Raw genomic sequence first — 22,423 nt, forward strand, 5'->3', positions numbered from 1 at the left:
ATTTATTAAAAATATGGTTCTTTGTTTAGCACATGAAGGAATCAACATATACATATATAGATATATAAATTAAAGCAGAATACTAGTAATTCATCAAATATAAAATAGAGCAGTAATTATTCGTGTCAATAAAATAATAAAGAACAATGTGTGTAAACAAATCTCAATAATTATGTGTAGGAAACTGGTTTACTGGTTGAGGGGGGTGAAACCCACTCGAGAAGTAACCACAATCACTGGCAGGGTGAAACACAGACAAACCCCAAATTAACGTGTGCTTAACCCTCTGGTAGCTTAGCACAAAAGCAGTCAGGCTTAACTTATAGGCAATGTGCAAAGTATTTATGTAGCACTTCAAACAGTGATAAAGTGAAAACACAACGCAATAAAAAATCCCACATCAATTTAGAAAATCAGAGTAAAATTTCATAAATTATTTAAGACCAAGACATCAAGAATCCAATCAGTAAAACCAGAGATATGCAATTTCTAAAGATTTAAATGAAAAAATTTTCGTGCTGGGCCGGGTCAAAGTCACAAATTCAGGGCAACCACAAAGGAGCATGGGCCAGATACAGGACCAGATTATGCCTGCTGAACAAATATATCCTGGTGTATGGTCTGCACGGTGTCGCCTTGTGAGGCTTTACACAATTTGGCATCGGTTCCGAGGAGCTGCAAGGTACGCAGTGCGAGTTCCTGCACCGGGTTGCATTGCGCTGCATCACTCCAGTGAAAATGTGCAGCGAGGCTTTATGAAGCTTCACGTCAACTCATTTCTGATCTGCTGGCAACTGGGCTGCGAGGCTTTGCGTCACTCAGCCTCATTGAGGCTGGCAGTCACTCATCTCAGAGATGGCCCATCCTGCCAACACTTACTCTCCCTTTGTCTCACTGTCTGGGAGAAATATACAAAGACCAACTGCCAGTTACACCTGTCATGTGATACAGGATACAGGATGCAGGCACCAAATGGTTAGGACAAGAACGTGCTACCTTTCTAAAAGTGTAATTTTCAGAATTAAAACTCAAAACCCAACTTTACCATAAAAGAGGGTTTTAAATTACATATCTTTAGACACCAAACACAATATTCCAATCTGCTCCTAATTGAAAGTTTCCACTTATGAAATGCAATAAGGAAACCCAATGTTATTCTATGGGAGAGGTAGGCCTCACATTAGTGAAAAACAATTTTAAGAGTTGTTCACTACCAGGACAGGTAAAACTTAAAAGTACTTGTCCAACTTTTTAAATACACTGCACCCTGCCCTCTAGGTGGTGTAGGGCCTAAGCTAGGGGTGACTTATAAGTATTAAAAACGGATGTCTGGCCTGGCAAGAGGTTTAACTTGCCAGGTTGGAATGCCAGTTTAAAACTACACACACAGGCTGCAATGCCAGGCCTGGTACCTATTTAAAGGGCTACTTTAGTGGGTGGCAGAATAAGTGCTGCAGGCCCACTAGTAGCTTTTAATTTACAGGCCCTGGATACAGGTAGTACCATTATACTAGGAACTTACAAGTAAATTAAATATGCCATTTGGGTTTAAGCCAAATTCACAATATTTAAAGGAGAGAGCCCAAACACTTTAGATCTGGTTAGCAGTGGTAATGTGCCCAGGGTCTAACACCAACAAAAACCGATTTGGAAAACAGGAGGGAGAAGTCAAAAAGTTTTGGGATGACCTTGTCGAAAGGGCCAATTCCTACATTATGTAATGAAAAATATAATAATTAAGAATAACATTTATTCACAAATGAAAAATGCATATATAAATATTTTGCTAATTAAAACGTGATAATTTTCTGACAAATCATTTAAAACGGTAATCTTTAAACGATATGCATCCTCTTCTGTAATATCAAATGCACCGCATAAGCATTCTCAGAGCAGTAGTCTCTCATTGCCATCGGAACCTCCCAGGTGCAAATGACAGAAAGGAGACAGCAGATAATACACATTTGGCATGGGTCGGCAAGGTTCCACAGAACACCTTCATGGATGAGTGCCAAAACAACAACAAAGTTCCTCTGAGGGTGAGTGTGGTGTGCAGTGAGGATAGCTCACATTCAAAGCTGTCCTCATCCCTCAACGGCCGCGGGGTGGTTTCAAGGATAAAACTTAGTGATTCCCAATGAAAATGTTTGAGGTAAATAGGTCTTTTCCTGAAAGTTGTTGTGTGCATTAGATATCTAAACCTTGAGTAAGACACAACTACTCACACAAAATGCTTTGCGAAAAAGGCGTGTTTATTTCAGGTGTAATCAACATATTAGCCAGGAGTAAGGCACAATCAAACATGGTAAAGTCAGTGGCCGCTGCTAGGGAACAGTGGCAGGGTGGCGGAGAGTTCAGAAAAAAACGAAGACCACTTACCTGCAGAACGCCGGCTGCTGCCTCTCCTCCGTCCTTCTGTCCACGATGCATGGAAGTTTAGCAGGAAGCACCAAGGCATGACAGCAGCGTCATGATTGGACTGAGATGCCTACTTCTGTGCTTAGACAGGAAATGGGAGCCTGTCTAGTATGTTCTCCACCCAAAACAGCCAGGTGGAGAACATACTAAGTGTGCATGACAGTTTGGCCGGCCCAAGACGGCTGGCTAAACTGTCATGCGCACTTAAGTGCACAAACCACTCCTTCCCCTGCTGGCTATGACGACTGCCCAGCCCCGTCCCACCCCGTAAAACTGCCTCAGTTTGGAGAAATAAAATGACAATAAGATTGTGTTATCATTTTATTTTTCCTTTTTGCGCTGCTTAGAGAGCAGTGGACAACCCTCCTCCACCTTAGTGGAGGATCTGCCGCTGGGAAAAGCTGGCACTGGGAAAAGCTCTAGTGAATGTGGCGCCCTGTATTTGCACTGTACGCTGCCTCACCCTGTCTACAAACCTACTTGCTTCTCATTTTGGGAACTGCTGCATTTGCCATGTCCGCTACAGATGGGCCAGTCACAAACTAAGGTAGAGTCATGCCACGTGCAAGCTAAAGATCAGACTTTATTCCAACAATGAAACACATGAGATGTCGCTGACCGCTTCACAGCTCATGCATGCAATGCAAATATTTAAAATACATACAACATTCCAGGCAGTAAATGAAGGATACATTAATGCCTGTGGATTGATCACTTGGCTCTAACCTGGCTATTCCTACAGGACAGAGAAGCCAACATTTGGCTCAAGACTGCCTCGATTCTGGATGGGCTCGTCTATTTCGGTCACTCATGCAGATGGCACTGTACGCAAGCATAATAGTGGTGGGAGGCTGTGTGGCTTTTCAGGCTCTACCGCCACTTCTGATGCCAACTGGTCTTTGTTGCCAGAACATTCATAGGGCACTGAAATCCTTGAGCCAGAATGAGGCGCAATGAAATGGCTTGCTGTTTCCCGTGGGTGCTAATGCGAATTTGAGGTTTGGTATTTCCATAAGGCGAGGTAAGGTAGGAGCCTTAGAGCGCCACCCAGTTGCAATACCAAATTACTGAAAGAAGTACATACAGTGCCTTTTTTCAATGTATGGGGAGAGCTCAACTGTCAAAATTGTATTGCTCTTGGAGCGCTGAAAGCCCTTTCACCAGTCCATTCCTTTAATTTTACTACATTACAATTGTCTGGGGTCACTGTTGTCTTCTAACTAGAGGAGAAAGTCATAGTGAATGTAAAAAACATGATTTTTAGGACTCGCATACCAGACAGAGGCTGCATTGCCTGCTGCGAGAGGTACTGTTAGCTTACAGTGGACTTTGAGCCCACCCATTGCTTACCATTGGTTGGCTTTATTTTCACTCTCATTTGCTTACTTCCTATTTATTAGCTTCTGTGGCCTGTTCTTCCACTTCTTGTGTGTGTCCCTCCACTGCATGGGTGAAGTCTAGACAGTGAGGCAAGTGTCAATGAATTGCTCGTACCTCAATACAGTGAATGCCATTGATAAAGACTTTGCTGTGAGTAGGTGTGACTCAGTCTTCTGGTACTGAAGTTGGCCAAAACTAGAGGCAAAAGTAAGAGTGAATGTAAAAGCATGATTCTTTTTATTTCCCGCTAAGTTCACTGAACCGCTCTTTTTTTTTAAGGCAGGCTTTAAATAGAGAACATAATTTTCACGTTGACTTCTGTCTTTGGGTGCTTGCAGCTTACACTTTTATTCCATTGCAGGGTGCGTTCGGACTAGAGGGTGCACACGGAATCGATGGTGCTCCAGGGCCGCGAGGAAGCAAGGTAAGACTCAGATGTATGTGGACTATACATTTGCTTACATTGCCTGATTTCGGGTATATTGCTGCAGAATCCACGCACTCTAGTGACATATGGCCTTGTCTTTCATTGAAAATTGGCGCCATCCTTCTTTTCAGAACTCCGTTGTCCTCGAGTTAGGTTTGCAGTCTACAATTACCAACCTATGCATATGTATATCCCTACATCACAAAATGTATGACATATAGGTGAAAATAAATAAACCCCATGAACGATAGTGGGATTAAGTGATGTAACACATACAACCATTAAAGAACTTTCCCCTTATCAATCAATGTCCCAATAGGCAGTGTAGTATCACATTCACTGTAATGGAGCGGTGTGGGCTGGGCTTCTGAGGCCCCTACATGGCATGACGTATATTAAAGGGGTATCACAGCCTTCCCAAATAACGAAGGGATGGAGAGGGTCATAATAATGCTCATCACAGCCTGCCCCTAATGTTGTAACAGCTGTTACGATTTGCTTGGCAGCCGTCCCTGCTTCCTTCTTGAACCCGAGTACTAAACCACAATACCTGTTGGTGACACTAGAAACCGCCTTCCTACCCATGCCCAATGGTGCCATCATGTAAGAAGCAGGTACCGCCACTCCGCAAATCAGAGTAATGGATATCTAGCCGCCATCGCCCCCAGTGCTGGAGCCCCAGTAGACTTCCTGCCTCCTCCAACTGGACTCTTTGAAAGCTACTTCCAAAAACCCACCACTACCACTAACTAATGTTAATCCTTATGTGGTTACCTACTGAGAGATGTTTGCAAGAATACACCCAAATGGACTGCAATATAAAATTCTATTAGATTGAAATCCTACCTGTGACCACAACCACACGTGCCGTTCAATCAGCCGCAGATCTTCCTATCCAACCAGTGTAAAAGGTCTAACCTAAAACCAACTGGGGAAACGACAAGAGGAAGGTCCCCTTACGGGCCTTCACTGCACCCAGATGTGGTTGGGATTCCTTCTGTGAATTTCTAGCCTGCCTCGTCTGCATGAAAGGTTTTGTCTCATGTGCACGGGAAATAGTCTTGTAACAGTCTTGTAGTTGTTATATGCAAGAAATTGAGAATGTATTGCCAGAAATTATATTTTTTTAAAAAATTATTACGTGTTCTGCCAAGAACAATTAAACCCAAAGAATGCGATAGAAATCACAATAATATTTTTGTTTGTATTTGATTAAAACATTTTATGGATACATGGAAAAATGGATTGATGAGAGCGTTTATTTTACCTTCTACTGCTCACTACAAAATATGATTGTGTGTCTATTTCTCTGGTTCTTGTTTCACTTCCTGATTGAAAGAATAACAATTTGCAGATTTTCCTGCCCCCTCGTTCTCCTTACAGGTAGAAAAGCTCTGCTAGTAAGGCAGATGCTCCACAGTAGAAAGTGTGAGGTAAGGGGTGTGGTCATGCTGCTTCCAGGATGTGGGCAGGTGTATAACCATACAACCTGCTAGAAACACCACAAAGATAGGACCTTGTGTGTGTTCACATGGGCCATGTCGATCAATGGCTGTCAGCTCACTGCGCATGCCCGTTAGTGACATAGAAAGCGAAGGGCAACTGACAAGGAATCTGGGAGGCAGAGGCCGGGCCCCATGACCTGGCATGAAAGTCAGGCCTGACCCTGTGGTGCTTCCCCGAGGCAGGAGACAGGAACAAGCTGGTGTTGTTGGAGAGGCAATGCTACTTATGTCCTCCCTTACAGGAGTAGTTTGTATGTAGCTATGTATGAAAAGGGTTGTATGGTTAAACAACTACCTCCTAAACCACGAAGGCTAAACAACGACCAGAGCCAAACCACTAAGTATTGAACCACGACTTACTGAACCACGAAAAATATTCAATTGACATATAAACCGAATCTACCACTACGTTCAAAACAACGCATGATATAAAAGACGAAAACAAAAATACTTTAGGAGGCAAACATTCTATATCTCAGGAGCAGATTGCCTTATGGTGGAAGGACAGGGACGAGGAGGAGGATGGCTGAGTTTAGTTAACATCTAACTTGTCTCACATGTCTGACCCCCTCCCCAATAGTGTGCAATCTGTATGATAGAGTCCGGAGGGGGCCCCTCCACGTACATTGCAGGTGGGCCCCCTCAATTATCGTTACGCTACTGATCTGTATTCATATATAAATGGTATCAAAAGCTGTGAAACTTGACACTGAGGTCTCGTACATGATTTTCTTTAAGATGTATATTGAAAATAAGCCCTCACATCTCAAATTGTTGATTCATAAAACGTTTTGCTGTGTCACTTATGTGAAACCAAAGGGGATGATGGACGGAGTGTAGAACATTCCAAGCACTCACCCCCAGTCAACTGATATGGGTTTAATCCATCATCATTCTTTAGCTCACTCCACCACCCCAGTTCAGACATGGCCATATGCAAATCAGTCTGACCCTGTGCCTCATGGGAACAGTCCAGCCCGATCTGCCAAGCCAGGTCCTCCCTGGACCGGAAACAAGCATCCTGGCACCGGTTTCTGGCTAATCAGCCGTCATCAGCCAGGCTAGCTTGAATCCAGTGTCACTTATGTGAGCAAATGGGTGAACTTTCCGTCACACATTTCATAATCAATATTTGCAACTTTTTCCAATCTCAAACTTCACTCATGACCTGGGAAAATGTGCAAGTGACTGAAGTGAGGCAGATTTTTCTCAGTCATAAACTTAGGTGTAGGGATGGGGGAAACGAGGATTAAATGAGTGTAATGCAAAGTGGTTGGAGCAGCCATAAAGCTGGAGCTTTATGGTATTCAAAGACATTTAGAATGACCATTCCAACCCTGGAAATAGGCGTAAATATACCATGTAATAGTAGGAGCAAGAGAGTGTCCACTTGGAGTAATATGTTGCAGGTGTAGTAGAGTTACATGTGCTAAAGCATGTCTGCATTGCTTGCTCCTGAATACAATTTGCCCTGGTGACAATCCTCAGGTGTCGATGGAGACCAGTAGGAGTACACATGGAAATCCAAAGTTTAGCAAAATTCTTCGGCCTTTAACTGCTACATTTCGCTGCAAATTGTAGAAGGAAATCTACTGTGCATGTTCAACTTTAAAAACAAAAATACAGTGAACCGGCTCCGGGTGTATTATAACAAAGGACCAATTAAAAGAATGAAACAGGAAAATTGGATAACATAAGAGTGTGCTCTGCTACAATTTAACTATAATAGTAAAACAGAAAGAAATATTTAAAATGTAATGCAGTGACGCCCTATAGAGTAGTTTATGTTAGTGTGTGTATATTTGGACACACTTACTAGCCTTAGATGGTGCTAGAGCCAGGGAGTGCGCTGAACGCAGTCAGTACATGTCTCTACTATGGCATCATTTATTTATTTGCTTGCATAGTAGATAAGGCGAGGGAAAAAAGAAGGAGGAAAGTGGTGCAGAAATCTGCAAGCAATCAAAATATTTTCTATTAATTCATTCTCGTATTGAAGTAGTAGTCAATTAAAGGATATTACAGAGCACTCACATTTTTAGAAAGAACTGTTAAAAATAAAGCAACCGTCAATGTTAATGTCGGAGAGGAATTCACAAAGGTTTTTGAAAAAAGTGATCATTCTCTGTGTCATACATTTCTTCCCATGTTCTGATGAGTTTTCTAATTTTCAGGGATTCATAAAACTCCCCAGGGATCTAATTGTGAATTAAAGAGTTCCAGGCCTGGTTTTAATGCCCAAGACTTCCCGCTGAGAACTGTGGATCTTCCAAATAATCTGCAGGATTGATTATTTCCACCAGGGAAATATCTATATGTATGGAGAAGCCACTCCCCACCACTGCCTTAAAAAGTGGAGCTGTTGCATACCCTTGTTGGAATAAATATGCGTGTGCTTCAGGGATTGGCATGGCTCATTAGAAAACACGCAAGGTCCTATCGTTGTGGTGTTTCTTGCAGGTTCAATGGGTATACACCTGCCCACATCCTGGAGCAGCATGGTCACATCTCTCGCCTTACACTTTCTACTGTGTAGCATCTGCCTTAATAGCTGAGCTTTTCTACGTGTAAGGAGGATGTGGGATCAGAAAATCTGCAAATCATGACTCTTGCCTGAGGCACAGGGTCAAGACTGATTTGCATATGGCCAGGTCTAAATTGGGGTGGCATGGTGAGCAAAAGAATGATGGATTTAACCCAGATCTCTTGACTAGGGGTGAATGTTTGATTTGTTCTGCATTCCGTCCATCAATTGTGTGTCTTTTGCTTTCTCGCCCTAAGTGCGCCAGGTATGCCCAGACGTGGGTCCTGGGCTCACTATGCCACTGGAATCAAGCTATCCTGGCTGAAGAGGGGTGAAACCCCAAAATCGGTCCTAGGATGCTTGTTTCCAGTCCAGGGAGGACCTGGCTTGGCAGTTCGGGCTGGACTGTTCCCTTGAGGCACAGGGTCAAGACTGATTTGCATATGGCCAGGTCTAAACTGGGTGGCATGGTGAGCAAAATAATGATGGATTTAACCCAGATCTCTTGACTGGGGGTGAATGTTTTGATTTGTTCTGCATTCTGTCCATCAATTGTGTGTCTTTTGCTTTCTCGAACTAAGTGCGCCAAGTATGCCCAGACGTGGGTCCTGGGCTCACTATGCCACTGGAATCAAGCTATCCTGGCTGAAGAGGGGTGAAACCCCGAAACCAGTCCTAGGATGCTTGTTTCTGGTCCGGGGAGGACCTGGCTTGGCAGTTCGGGCTGGACTGTTCCCATGAGGCACAGGGTCAAGACTGATTTGCATATGGCCAGGTCTAAACTGGGGTGGCATGGTGAGCAAAATATGGATTTAACCCAGATCTCTTGACTGGGGGTGAATGTTTTGATTTGTTCTACATTCCATCCATCAATTGTGTGTCTTTTGCTTCATTGCAGACCACACCAGTAAATCGTTCCGTGCTAGAGAACACCCTAAGAGGTGTTGCTCCCAAGGTGCTATCATTGGTCCCTCTGATCGGATCCGGTGGATGGCTATGCGTCTTTTAGCCAATACTAACCCCAATAGAGCAAATCTATTTTGCATTCTCATTCCAGTGGATTTTGTTATTGCTCCCAGTATGTAGTGCTTGACTTACGCTGTAGGTTTCCCGATCCCAGTATTCAGCAACTTTCGCACATCTCTATTTCATATGTGCAAAAGTAGTCTAACAATCCGTACACCTGGGACACATAGAAGACATGTCTCAGTATATTTTATGAAGTTTTAGCTATGATGGTGGATACTGAAATGTGTCAGTTTAAAGCATGCTTTGCTACACACACCCTCAACCAGTGCACGTGTTTTCTCCCATTCTGTGTTCATCAGCAGAAATTCAATGTTCGCATCCCACAGTTGACATGTTTTCATGGGGATAGTCATTCTGTCCCCTTTCAGGGCTTTCTATATATGAGAGAAATTAGTTTACGGCTCTGCCCCATTTCCAGCAGCACATCCATAATGTTGTAACTGGGGCACTTGGAAACTCCCTCCAAATATCTATAGCGTTTTTTTGCAAATTTTTCATATTGTAGAAATTGCGCCTTTAGAAGGTTAGAAACTCATTATTCAGATATACAGCTTCCAAATTGTGACAACCCTCCCTTTCTATAGTCATATGCTTGCCACCATCTTGCTGCATGTTGCAGGTGTATTGCGAGATAATACAGTCCCAGGTCAGGGAAACCAAGGCCTCCAGGCTCCCCTTCTATTCTCACAATATCCAATGTGACCCTGCTTCTCCTACCAGCCCACACCAGCAAGATTAGCTAGCTATCGAGCTCCTTAAGCACAGCTTGTGAAAGTTCACACAATGTGTTTTGCATCCTACACAGGCAAAGGGTCAAAAACACCATCTTAGCCACTGCAATTCTTCCAGTTACAGATAATGGAAGTGAATTCCAGGAACTCACTGAGGCTCTAAGCCCATCAAGTATCCATCCCATATTATAGTCATGATGTTTATCTGTTGTGTGCTCTATCTGCATGCCTATGGGAAGGTATCTGTTTCCTAGCAAAGGCCTTCATTAGGTTGTTCCTCACTTGTCAGCTTTGCTAAGGGGAAGGACACATTTTTCTCTGTTAATTTTCATACCAACACATGACCAAACTGCTTAGCATTTGAATTAATAAGTGCACAAAAGTATGTGTTGGAGAGATATACACCAGGGTATCATCAGCAACTATACCTTACGTATCTTGTCTCCTATTCCAATTCCACAGTCCTGTAATATTGTTGCTAATCTAAAGGCTAGAGGCTACATAAGTCTAACAACAGTGGTGATGGGGAGCAACCATACCCGGTGCCCCTCTCCAAGAGCCATTTATCAGATATGATATCCCCAGATTTGACTCTAGAGGCTGTGAATCTTTAAATACTGCTTGGACAAATTAAGGCATATTTCTTCCAAACATGTTCAGTAATGACATGTCTCCTCCCACTTTGGAGCCAAGATGATTGCGAGGTTGTGCTAATTCTAAACTTTCCATTCTCTATTTCACATATGAGACTTAGACCTAAGAGCTCATCCTAAATGTCGCTGAATCCCATCCGCTCTGTCACCGACTCATGAATCTACTACACAGGAGGGTGCAATCTATCAAACAACAGATTGGCCAGACCGTCACCTAATTTCATGGTCACCGAGCATTCATCCATCACAGATATGGTCCTCTTTCCATTCTGAAATGAATCTGCATTTCAAATATATACATCCCTCATCAACACTATTAGTCCCAGCTCAGTGCAAATAAATAGGCCTTCAGGGAGAAATGCAGCAAGCATAGTAAAACACTACAATAGACAATGGCTGGCAGTGCAGGTATATGTCAAAAACGTGTTAGGAGAAGTGAATAAATTAGGATGAGCATGGGCCAAAGATGGATCGGGCCTCCACAAAACTGCTGGACAGATGCATGAAGATCTGGTCGTATATATCTGATTGCAATGTGCAGTTAAGGCTTTACAAACCGGCCTATGAAATCGCATGCGAGTTCTTATATTTCTAAATTGGAGTGGGTCGCAATCTTTTTAAAAAAATGACTCCCAGCAAACATTTTTTTTTTTTAATTCACAAATGGTTGTGAATGAGTTGCCATTTCAACTAGGTTGCCAGGAGCTTTTCAAAGTTTTGCAGCTTTGATACATTGCACAGCAAATTTGTATTTGGAAGGGATGCCTTCGATCCGCCCTTTCCAAATCGCGATTCAGTAAGGGGTCAGAAATACCAGTTTAGGAGTCAGTAAAGGTTTCGCGATTTTTAAAACTGGAGTTGTACATTTGAAAAAGCAATGGTTCGTACATCTGGCACTTCATTCCCTTACTAGTCATCTACTTTTGAATTGCTTTAAATTGAGTTCCTTTCAGTGAGAATTCCTTATTTACTCTGCCTATGGTGGGTCAAGCAGGGGTATTGATTTAACATAAAGTTGATCATGAACAAAGCAATGGAAAACCAGTCCTTGAGATGGTTATTGTTTTTCTACATTGCTCTATAGGGTCCGCCTGGAGACTCTGGTGAGAAAGGAGAGACTGGACCTGCCGGCTGGCGTGGACCTATGGTGAGAATTCAACTTGCTTTTAATGATGTTTCAGCCCTGGTTGATTTGGTTCAATTTCAATTGTATCTCGAGTCAGGACCACTGGGTGTTTAACCATCTCGTTTCATTACAGGGAGACGATGGCCGAGATGGGTATGGCGAACAGGGTGGCAAAGGTGGCAAGGTAGGAAGGGAAACCGAAACCCTGATTGGCCAAAATGTACTAAAATCTGGTTAATTGGAATGTTTACTTAGTGTTACAAGGGTGTAAATAGCCATCTGAGACAGCACACAGTCACACCATAGGGAATTGTGAAGTATCTAAGATTGTCAACATATATAATCGTGTAGCATATAATCACGTTACAATGTTTTTAAAGGTGAATAGCCCAAGGGAACTCTATCCGGGCTCATATATATAGTGGACTGAAAAACTCTTCAGCCTCTGATGTCCTGGGAAATGCCTCTGCTGGGAAGTGTGCTCTGAGATTTGTTGCAGTTGATTAGCCATATACCTGTGTGTTCCTGTGGTCTCTTATAGGTTGCTCTGATGTCCTCTTTCTTATTCCCTAGCCTATTCGAGGTCACTGAGTGCTTATTTGCCGGGATATCTGCACACTGTGTTTACCAAAATGTTACTGCGGACAGAGGCAGGTTCTGCGATTCACAACTGTGATGTCGCATTTTTGTAAAGTCCGCTCAATAAAAAGAGCCTGAATCTCAAACACTCTTCAGAAAGTGCATGTTGCTAAAGACTAGGGGCCATATGTAGGTAGCCTAATACCGGTCGGTAACGGCCGATTTTCGGTAAAAATCCCGTTACCGACCGGTATTCAGGCTTTTGGTATGTAAGGGGGACATTTCAGGATTCGGTAATTTACCGAATCGGTAAAATTCGGTATTTATGAAGTGGTAAATGTTAGGCTACCTACATAAGGCCCTAGGTCTTCAAATGCCTCCACTATAAATAATAAGTGAGCACACAGTGGTGAAGGCACTGGATTTCTTCTTAGCAACTGGGCAATGCTTTTCACTTGAGCACATCTCAGAGATAGACTACATCTACACCTGTTAGAAACTATTGTGGGCTGTTGTGTTGTGCTGCTGTATATTATGTTATGTTACAAATATTTGTGTAGCTCGATTTTACATGTTGGCACAGCGAAGTGCATCATTCGAGCATATCTCAAAGGTAGAATACAGCTACACCTGCTTGAAGTTATGTTCTGTAATGTCGTGTTGTGCTGTGTTATATTACAATTATCAACATATCTCAATTCCTCCAATTGTGTGGTACTAGGGATTCTTTAGGGGCTGGGTACCCTGAGATTAAGATGGACTGTGATTATTGTGTGTGATATTGTTTAGTTGTGAATCATATTGGATAGTGGTCGACTTGGAAGAACTGACTACTGAGCTGTGTATCATGGTTTCAACTGCGCATCACGCTGCTAAGTCTTGTCACACAATTGTGTGATGCATTGTGCAAGTGGCTCTGTGTAGTCAGGAGAGCTTTGCAGTTTGTTGTGGGGGCGCATGGGGCTCCATTGCTCAGTTTAGGGTAGTTGTTCAGTTCAGAGGCCTTGTTAGCTTATTCTACGGCTTTGATGCAATCTTGCGCATATGTGAATGTAGTCCATTTAACTTAACTGTTCGGAATGGTTGATAGGTAGGTTGGCAAGATGATTTTGAACACCTGTTGATGTGCCAACGCTTAGTCAAATATGTGGATTTTTTGTCATGGTGCATGCATGACGGTGGCAGGGGGAGTGTCCCATGCATACTGTTGGTCTATGGTAATCTTGATTTTTGGCTTATGATTGAATCTTGAACTCTTCCGGATATTGCAATGCTTCACCAACTATATGGCTTTGGTGGCGTGTTAGTGCCGGGGTGTTTGTCTAAAATACACTGTACATGTAGGGCACTTAAAAGTTATATATGGTATTAGTATAGGGGCTCTTTTTGACAAATGCCAAGGTGGACTGGTATCAGTGTATTTGGTCAGACATGTCTGTGCTGCAAAGGATGAGTGTGAGGTGTTCTTGTTACAAAGTTCTGTTGGGCTACACTGTTGAAGAAAGGCATTCAGAGAAAACCAATGACAGCAATACCATCATACATGAATAGTTCCATGATCCGTCATGTATTTGAGATAAAAATAGTGAATAAATATTGAATTAGTATGATGCATATGATCCTCCCCGTTGCATGAGAAAAGGGCAGGTGATGCAATGGGTGTCCCATGAAAGTTTCATCTCTGGTGGCACAGATTCTCAACAATGCTCCTCTCAGGTGAGCCTGTGATGCTTTGGGACAGACTGTGCAATCTGCAGCTGTAATGGAGCGGGTGATGGGCCCTGGTGAATACCCCAGGCCGCTTTTGAAGAAAGAGCCCATTGGGCAACCTTGAGAGATTAGTGGGTGGAAGTGGACTACTGAAAATCCTTAAGAAGGGCAAAACTTGGAAAGTAATCTGGTGAAAGATGAGAACATTTGGTAATATAATGTGGTGTGATGTGTTTTCCAGGGTCAAGAAGGATTCCCAGGGTACAACGGACCAAAGGTATCAAACACATGTGAAAGCGTACGGTAATATTATTTCTGTTGCTTATGGTTCATTCTGTTGTAAGAGGTTCCCTGACATGCTGTTTGGACACTTTTTTTAAGAGTTGGATTTCTTCCCACTTTATCAGGCTATCAATAAACATATGTACTTTTTTCTGACAGTTCTTTAAATAGGTCCCTCTTTGAATCTGACAAATTCTCTTGCCCTCCTGCATGGCTTGTGTCATTTTCATCTTACTTTTATTGCATTCTGCAAATCTCAATGCAATCATCTCACTCTTTTCATACCTTTTTTATTTGCCACAATTTTATAAAGTATGAAAAATGTGAAGGGCTTGATACTACCACCACATACTCACAATTTGAGATCTTACAACAAATGGTAGCAGACATACGCCGAAGGCAGATTAAGAAGAAGAAGAAACTGAAGTATGAAGACACTCAGGGATAATGGCTATCTAGATTGAGTGATTTCCAGGAGGATGGAGTTAATCTACCATCGGTGGGGTTCCTGCCGGGAAAATTATCACATACTACAACATTGAGATGATAATTGATTTAGCAGCAATTTCACCAATGGTAGATTTATCCCATTGTCAGGAATCAATGATTTTTACATTACTGCTCACCTCTGAATGCCATGAATGGCAAACCTTTTGGATTCCTTCTGCTTTTTTTCTTTGTCCATCTTAGCATTTAAACATCATAACAGTTCCAAAGTGTGGTCTCTGCTCCTTGATGCTGTTGCACTCCCCAGTTGTAGGAATTGGGACATGGAATGCTGCCACATACCAAGATGGTCAACAATGCTGCTCTGGGAGTGTGGGCTCACCTGCCGAGCTCAGCTCCAGGATCAACCAACCAATGGCCTCCTGCTGTAGTTCCCAAATGGAACTCATGTTGATATGCTTTAGGTATCTGGAAAAAAGAAATGTGACCCACTCACAAATCAGCCCATAAATATGGGAGTTTTTCAATTGAGTTTTTATTAAAGCTTAACTACCACCAATGTTACCTGTTAGTGATAGGACCTGAAGTGACATATTCAAGAGACATTGCTACTGTGGGAAGAACCTCGTGTTCAGTAAACTGCTATTTTGCTGCGACTTACATTGAAGGTGCTTAGGCCTATTATCAGTTTTGGCTGTGCAGAAGTAATGCATAGTAGTATCAATGCCTTTTCTGTAGAATGCACACTTCCTTAACTGGAGAGAGTAAGCCACTAAATTTAGGTCAAAACCAATACAATGTGTTCATGCGGCCCAGTTTAAGAGATTAAGTTTGCTTCACCATTCTCGATTTTCTATAGAAGGCTAACTAGGAAGTATGGCAATTTTAGATAAAGACTATTGCTGTAGTCTTCTCTAGAGGACACAGTGACAGAGGGCACTATATGCTCTTGGGAATGAGAAAACTTTGAAGTAAGCCCTTTGCAGCATTTCATTTAAGAGAAGAGTGTTCTGTGCCTTGAACTGTTCTTTTGAAATATTGAGTGCGAGTGGGTGTTTCTAGAAAATTATTCTGCAATACAAACACACTCACTTGCTTTTTGCTCTCCTGCGTACCATTAAAAACACAGAAGGGCCCGCAGACAAGTGGGCTGCTGCTCCTGTAATCCATACTGCGCAGGTGCAAAGTTAGTGTCCGTGCAGTGTAAAGTGTGCGTTCCATCATTTGTATGGGCATGAAACTATGCAAATTAGGGACAACTTTTGTGCTTAAGCCATAATACTGAGCTAGGTGCACAGGCAAAGAGGCAATCGATGGGTGGATTACCAGCCCCACCAGCAGGTGGCACTGGGGTATTGCCCTTTGGGATCCATAGAGGGTACCAGGACTACCCGGGCCCCCCGAAACCATTCAGTTCAGACTTCATTAGCAGTGGGCTTGTGGGGTCACTAGCCATCCTCCAAAGTTAGAGATGGGTTATGCGAGCAGAGGCACTGATATACCCTGCACCTCACCCACGGAAGGAGACTCCGAAAGCCATCAGGTCCGCCCTTGAGGGTCAAGGGCCTTCTGCACAGGAGCACAGAGCAGTACTTTGAACTGGTGCTCCACTTTGGCTACTGTGCTCTCTCCAGCAAGTTATCCAGAACGTTAATGCAGGCACTTATGACAACATGCTTTTTGGAAACGGGATGCACCTAGTCTGCATTGTGCACACACACCACAAACATATGTCCCCAAGTCTCGTGAATATGCACATACATTCCCATTCATAGGCTTGGATTTCTTCCACCTAAGCCATAACTATTATCCATTTTCTCTCTTCTTATAGGGTGACCGTGGTGATTCTGGCCTTCCTGGGGATGTTGGAGTGAGGGGCAGTAGAGGAAAGAGGGTAAGAATCATTTTCATAGTTTTGCGTGCATCTTTTTCGTCCTTGCTTTATCAAATAAAATTCTACTTTGCATGCGGGTTGCCAAATCCTCACCCTTTCGCTGATAACTTAATCCATGTTGCTCATTCTTCATTAAAATACATTCAAAATACAGCATCTCGTCCACTTGGCCTGGAAATCCTACTTCCTCTGCCAGAGCATTGTAGTTGCCTGGTGCAGCACACTCACGAAGCATGGGGGAAGAGGGTGCTGCAGGAAGGATGTCGACCAAGCTAAGCCGCTGACTTAGCTTACCCTGTTCTCCTATCCTAGTTATATGTCTCCTATACTGTTAATTAGTCGGATCATAAATGCTTGGGTGAATATATTATTCCAACTGCAGCTGAATTTAATAGACACCTTTGTTTTTTTTCTACCAGACCAACTACGGTGATATCCCCAATTAAGTTGCCCTTAAGTGCGGAGGGCTCAGTGTGCCATGTGCCAGAGTATGATTGACATTATTTTCATAACTACACAAAGCTTAAATATTCCCTATAACTGTGAATTTGATACACTAGAAATGGTGTTCGATAAATTTCAAGTTGACGATATGTCATCTCTACACTCCACAAGCTCTAATTTAGGTGGAAAAAGCTTTGTCAGGCTAACTGGTGACATATATGCCTGAATAGGCAAGAAGATGCGCATTACTTATGGAGATTTGTTTGATAATATCATGCTTTTACGAACCCAAGAGGTACAATTTGCCCAGCTTGAACTTTTTGCTTAATGGATGACTGGTCTAAATGATCAGTAAATCTTGGGGTACAGGGGTAGTATACAGAGTACAGATCGGGTACTCAACACACAAAATGATGGGTGCACCCACGGACACAACTCGGTTTCCTAGTTGGACGTGCCTGCCAAGCATGTCCCGCAGCTGAGTTTGGGCACGTCGGGTGGACACGCCCGCACTTATATGGGGTTGCTGGCTTGGTGGTGGCAGTTCGGGGGGAACTAGAGTGTGCATGCCATGCTTTCCAAGGGAAGCTCTACATTGGTTGTCGTCACCATGATTGCGGAGGCTACGCTATGTATTGCCAAATTCATCATGGCCGCCATCCAATGCTTTTCTATGGGAATTGACCAGGCCAAGATGAGTGATTTTTACTTCCTCTTTACACCTTACATCTTCCAGGTTATTATTCACTATATAAGACTTTCAGAAGGTCTATCCAGTGTGTCGCAATGCTCCCGGATCCCCTGTTCTGGTTTTGGTGTTCCTCCTTCGTATCCTACTTGCTGCTGTTGTACTGGTGAATTCAGAAGGGTTTTTCTGCTCTTTGCCTTTACCTCCTGGTGGTTTCCTTAGACGGCACATTCCAGCTTGGTGTTCCCATTACTTTCTGGCAATGCTGCTTTCGAAGGAAATTGTCCAAGCTTCAGATCTCGAACTATCCAGTCCTTGCATCCAGCTCTTGAGAAATTGTGACACCAACCTATTCAGGAAAAGACGGATCCTACTCAAGCCTTACAGGATACCATACAACAGCAATTGGTTGAATTGGAGTCTTTACATAATGAAAATGCAAATGCTGTCTGAAGTCCCACTTATCCATGCTGGAGCCCAGCATTTTGATGGAGATCAAAATAAGTTGAAGGAGTTCCTGGACTTCTTTACAGTTCCCTTTGCCTTTCGACTAACTCAGTTCCCTCAAGACAGGACCAGGGTGGGCTATCTTATTAGCTGCCACACTGGAGCTGCCCTGGCTTGGGCAACACCTTTGGTAGCAGCTGCGAACCCAAGACTGGATGATTATTCCACCTTTGCCTTAGTATTCCTCTGAATGTTTGTGAGGCCTGATCTTGAGAGTTCCACAGAAGCTTTTTGCAAAATTCAACAAGGAGCACAGGATGTGTTATCCTATGTGACATGCGTCAAGCACCTGACTGCTGAAACAACTTGGGTAGAATGAAAACTGTTGACCTCGTATCGCAGGGGATTAAAGGAGGAAATCAAGGATGAACTCATCCATGTGCCCCGCCTCGCTACTCTCAATAAAGCAATTGAGTCAGCATTAAACTGAGAACACCGGATCATTGAGAGAAGAAGGGAGAGAAAGGGAGGTTGTAGTCAGTTCTCTGTTTCCAATATGAGAATTCCAGCTCCATCTAGGAAGAGTGAGAAGCAATTACAGACGCCGGTCACAATAGAGCCAATGCAGATAGGGAGCACCAGGAGCCCCAACTCTGAGGAAGAGAGACATAGATGGCGAGCATAAGGACTCTGTTTGTATTGTGAAGAAAGTGGATATCTTCTTCATTAGTGTCCTGTGAGACCAAGAAAGCCTTCAGGAAATGATTAAGCTCTGTCCTTAAGAGTAAGGAAGAGTAGGGTATTGCGTCACTTCCTCAAGCAATGTCTTGTGTAGGGGTGGGTTAAGAATTCCGACCTGCTGGAAATTTCGCTAGGTTTTACCCATTCTGTGCTCTGTGCGGAGTTCTCAAAAACTCTGCGAAGTGACGCGGAGTGGAGTTTTTTCTCTTGAGCGGCTCATGAACGATAAGTTGGCGAGCGCTTGTGAGAAAAAATAACACGCTAGACCTCCTCCTGGTGAGATTTCTCATCGGGGGCAGTGGTGGTAGGTCGCGACCGCTCGCATTGAGAACTCTGCCACTCGTGTTGAGAAAACTGCTGCTCAAGTAGAATGTCTACTCGAGTGGCAGAAAGCAGAAGCACCCTCTGGTGCAACACGCATTGCCAATCGCGCTGAATTTTAGAGAGTGGGACAAACTCCTGGCACAAAAAATAAGTGCAAGCAACACAACTTAACAGACTCTGCTGCTGGTGGCTTTCCGCGGAGCATGGCGGAGCTTTTCTGCCACTTCGCCAAGTTCCGCAGAGTGAAACTCTGCGAATTCTGCTCAGGCTGAGTCTTGTGGAACCCCAAGAAATTCTGAACATGGTAATTTATTTCTGCTACCAATTACCATAGTATACACGTCTATATCTGTTTCCATCTTGGCATTACAGGAATCTGGAGCCACGGGCATTGCCATGGATAAGGAGTGGGCTTTTTCCAAACATGTTTCCATTCAAGCTAAGGTAAAGGCAGATTTTGTACAGACAGTGGATGGTCCTCCTATCCGTTCAAGTCCCCCAGTGTACAAAGTTCCTTCAAATGAGAGCTTTCAATCATCAAGAGTGTTTGGAATTTTATCTAATATCTTCACCCCATCATCCTCTGATTTCTAGAGTACTTTTACAGGTACGTCACAATCCATATATTAATTGGCTAACCAGGATCATATTTCAGTTCAGATATTATACCTACAACTGCCTTTCTTCCAAATGAAGGGAGGATCAGGGTAGGCTGCCTGTCCTAAAAAACAGCAACGATGGTGGTAAGCTTGTTACCCGTTCCCACACATCCCATAATTAAGCCTGGATAAAATAGATGAATCACATGGTGGCAATTGTTACCTAATACTGTGCAGTCTTTAGATGAAATAGATTGTAATCATGCACTTCTATGTTGGACAAGCTTCCATATGAAGAAATATGGTTTAAGAAATGGGTCCATACCGCCCTTATTCTTCTTCACTCTCAATTTTCACAAGCACCTCCTCTGAGCACCCATTCTATCACTAAATCATTTTTGGATCTAAAAGTTAATGTTTTGATGAAAATTGTATGATTACTTTGATTACAAAAATGTAACTAATAGTTATTTGGAATTTAATACATGTGTGTGTACAAATGTATTTGATTTATTCTGTTTTCCTGTCTTGACCCCATAGCTTGTGATTGATATGGCAAGGGTTTGCATATATTGATTGAAGATATTGAGTAATTTAGACCTCCTTGATTCCTAGTAATCTTTCTGTTCTTTTCTGATTGGACCACTGTTGTCTATACCATTGTTAGAAGGCGACCTCAGAGGAGCCCCGAGGGGGCGCTGACTATTCTGAGACCAACCCTCGAGATATCGTAGCCGGGCACTGGTGGGAGACTCCTCCGGGGAGGAATCTCGTATCTAGGATCGTCCACTCGGCACCACACGACAAAGAGACACCACACCGGGAGTTCTTAAGAATAAATCTTTATCAGATCGGAGTTGTAGGATCTTTATGATCAGCGAGGCAAATATATACAAGTGGAGCGCAGGCTCACAGAGCCTTTGAGGGGGGTAGGAGGTAGCGGGACAGTCTTTGGGGGATAGGGATCAAATGCAGGAGCGTACCCGGCGCGCAGCTCACAATCCTCGAGCTGGGGGATACACTTGTCGTCGTAGGGTCCGGCGGGACCAAGAGAGTCTGTGGGACCCGCGAGTCACTCAGCAGGGCTCAAGTACAAGTTCGGAGGTCTTACGATCTTCAGGGAGCCGCGAGTCACTCAGCAGGGCTCAAGCACGCATTCGGAGGTCTTACGATCTTCAGGGAGTCGCGAGTCACTCAGCAGGGCTCAAGCACAAGTTCGGAGGTCTTACGATCTTCAGGGAGCCGCGAGTCACTCAGCAGGGCTCAGGTGTTTCCAAGGCGAATCTGCCGGACAGTCCCAGAGCACCCCTTGTTATAGGGCGACTCCTCTTTGATGTCCGGAGTCTGTGCAGGCAGAGGTCTTGTCACCTGGGGGTCGCTTGTCGGGGTTTTCCTGACATTGTCTTTTGATCCTTTCAGGGCCGGGTTGGGAGGAGTCCCAGACACCCAGCAGGCGTGGAGCCAGCCCTCGGGGAGGCCGGCGGGCCGATCGAAACCCACCTTCCCAGGGAAGCTCAGAGGTGTGATAGAAACTGCTCCTCCCTCTCTCATCCCAAGGGGAGCGCGATGTCCTCCAGCTGGAGTGGCGCCTCTAGGCCAGGGTCGCGCTGGGGCCGGGCGGCCATCTTGGTGCATGAAGTGGGCACGCGGGCCCGGTGTGGCCGAAAGGAGGAAGGCCACGGACGGGAAAGTCTGGGTCGGGTGTGTGTGTTCTGGTGGGAAGGATCGGCTAGGTCGTGGGTTCGGGGGCTGTGTGAGGTGCAGGGGTCAGGTATGGCTATGTTCCGAGGGCCGGGTCTAACACGCGTCCCCCCCAGCTGAAAGCCGGAGAGAACTACCCATCCTCTTGGGGGTTCTCTTCGCTGAGGCGGAAGAACCGGGAGAGGCCATCGGTGTTGGCGTGGTCAGTCCCAGGGCGATGTTCCACGGTGAAATCCATCCCCTGGAGGGAGATTGACCACCGCAGTAGCTTGGGTTTTTCTCCTCGCATCTGCATGGGCCATCGCAAGGGGCGACGGTCGGTTTGGACCTTGAAATGGGTGCCGAACAGGTAAGGGCGTAACTTCTTGAGGGCCCAGACTACGGCGAACGCCTCGCGCTCGATGGTGCTCCATCTTTGTTCTCTGGGCAACAGTCTTCGGCTGAGGAAGGCCACGGGTTGGTCTAGGCCTTGGTCATTCACCTGGGACAGGACGGCCCCAACTCCATGCTCGGAGGCGTCCGTTTGGACCACAAATTCCTTGGAATAGACGGGGGCCTGGAGGACGGGGGCAGTGCACATGGCCGCTTTCAGGGCATCAAACGCCTCTTGGCAGGCAGGGGTCCACTGCACGTTCTTGGGCTGTTTCTTCGACGTGAGTCCCGTGAGGGGACCGACCAGGCTGCCGTAATTCCGGATGAATCTTCGATAGTAGCCCGTGAGGCCCAGAAAGGCTCGGACCTCCGTTTGGGTAGTGGGGGGTTCCCAGGCTAGGA

The 22,423-nt window shown here is 44.4% G+C and overlaps 1 protein-coding gene across 1 annotated transcript in view; it reads left to right on the plus strand.

Moving 5' to 3' along the window:
- LOC146789044 (collagen alpha-6(VI) chain-like) overlaps positions 1-22,423 on the plus strand; it is a 788,523-nt gene that overhangs the window by 625,283 nt on the left and 140,817 nt on the right. Inside the window, exons 25-29 of the mRNA XM_085631022.1 lie at positions 4,160-4,222; positions 11,752-11,814; positions 11,927-11,977; positions 14,324-14,359; positions 16,643-16,705. Of these exons, the coding sequence (XP_085487148.1) occupies positions 4,160-4,222; positions 11,752-11,814; positions 11,927-11,977; positions 14,324-14,359; positions 16,643-16,705 (276 nt within the window). The remainder of the gene's footprint in view (positions 1-4,159; positions 4,223-11,751; positions 11,815-11,926; positions 11,978-14,323; positions 14,360-16,642; positions 16,706-22,423) is intronic.

Source organism: Triturus cristatus, chromosome 10 (genome assembly GCF_964204655.1).
Source record: "Triturus cristatus chromosome 10, aTriCri1.1, whole genome shotgun sequence".
Lineage (NCBI taxonomy): Eukaryota > Metazoa > Chordata > Amphibia > Caudata > Salamandridae > Triturus > Triturus cristatus.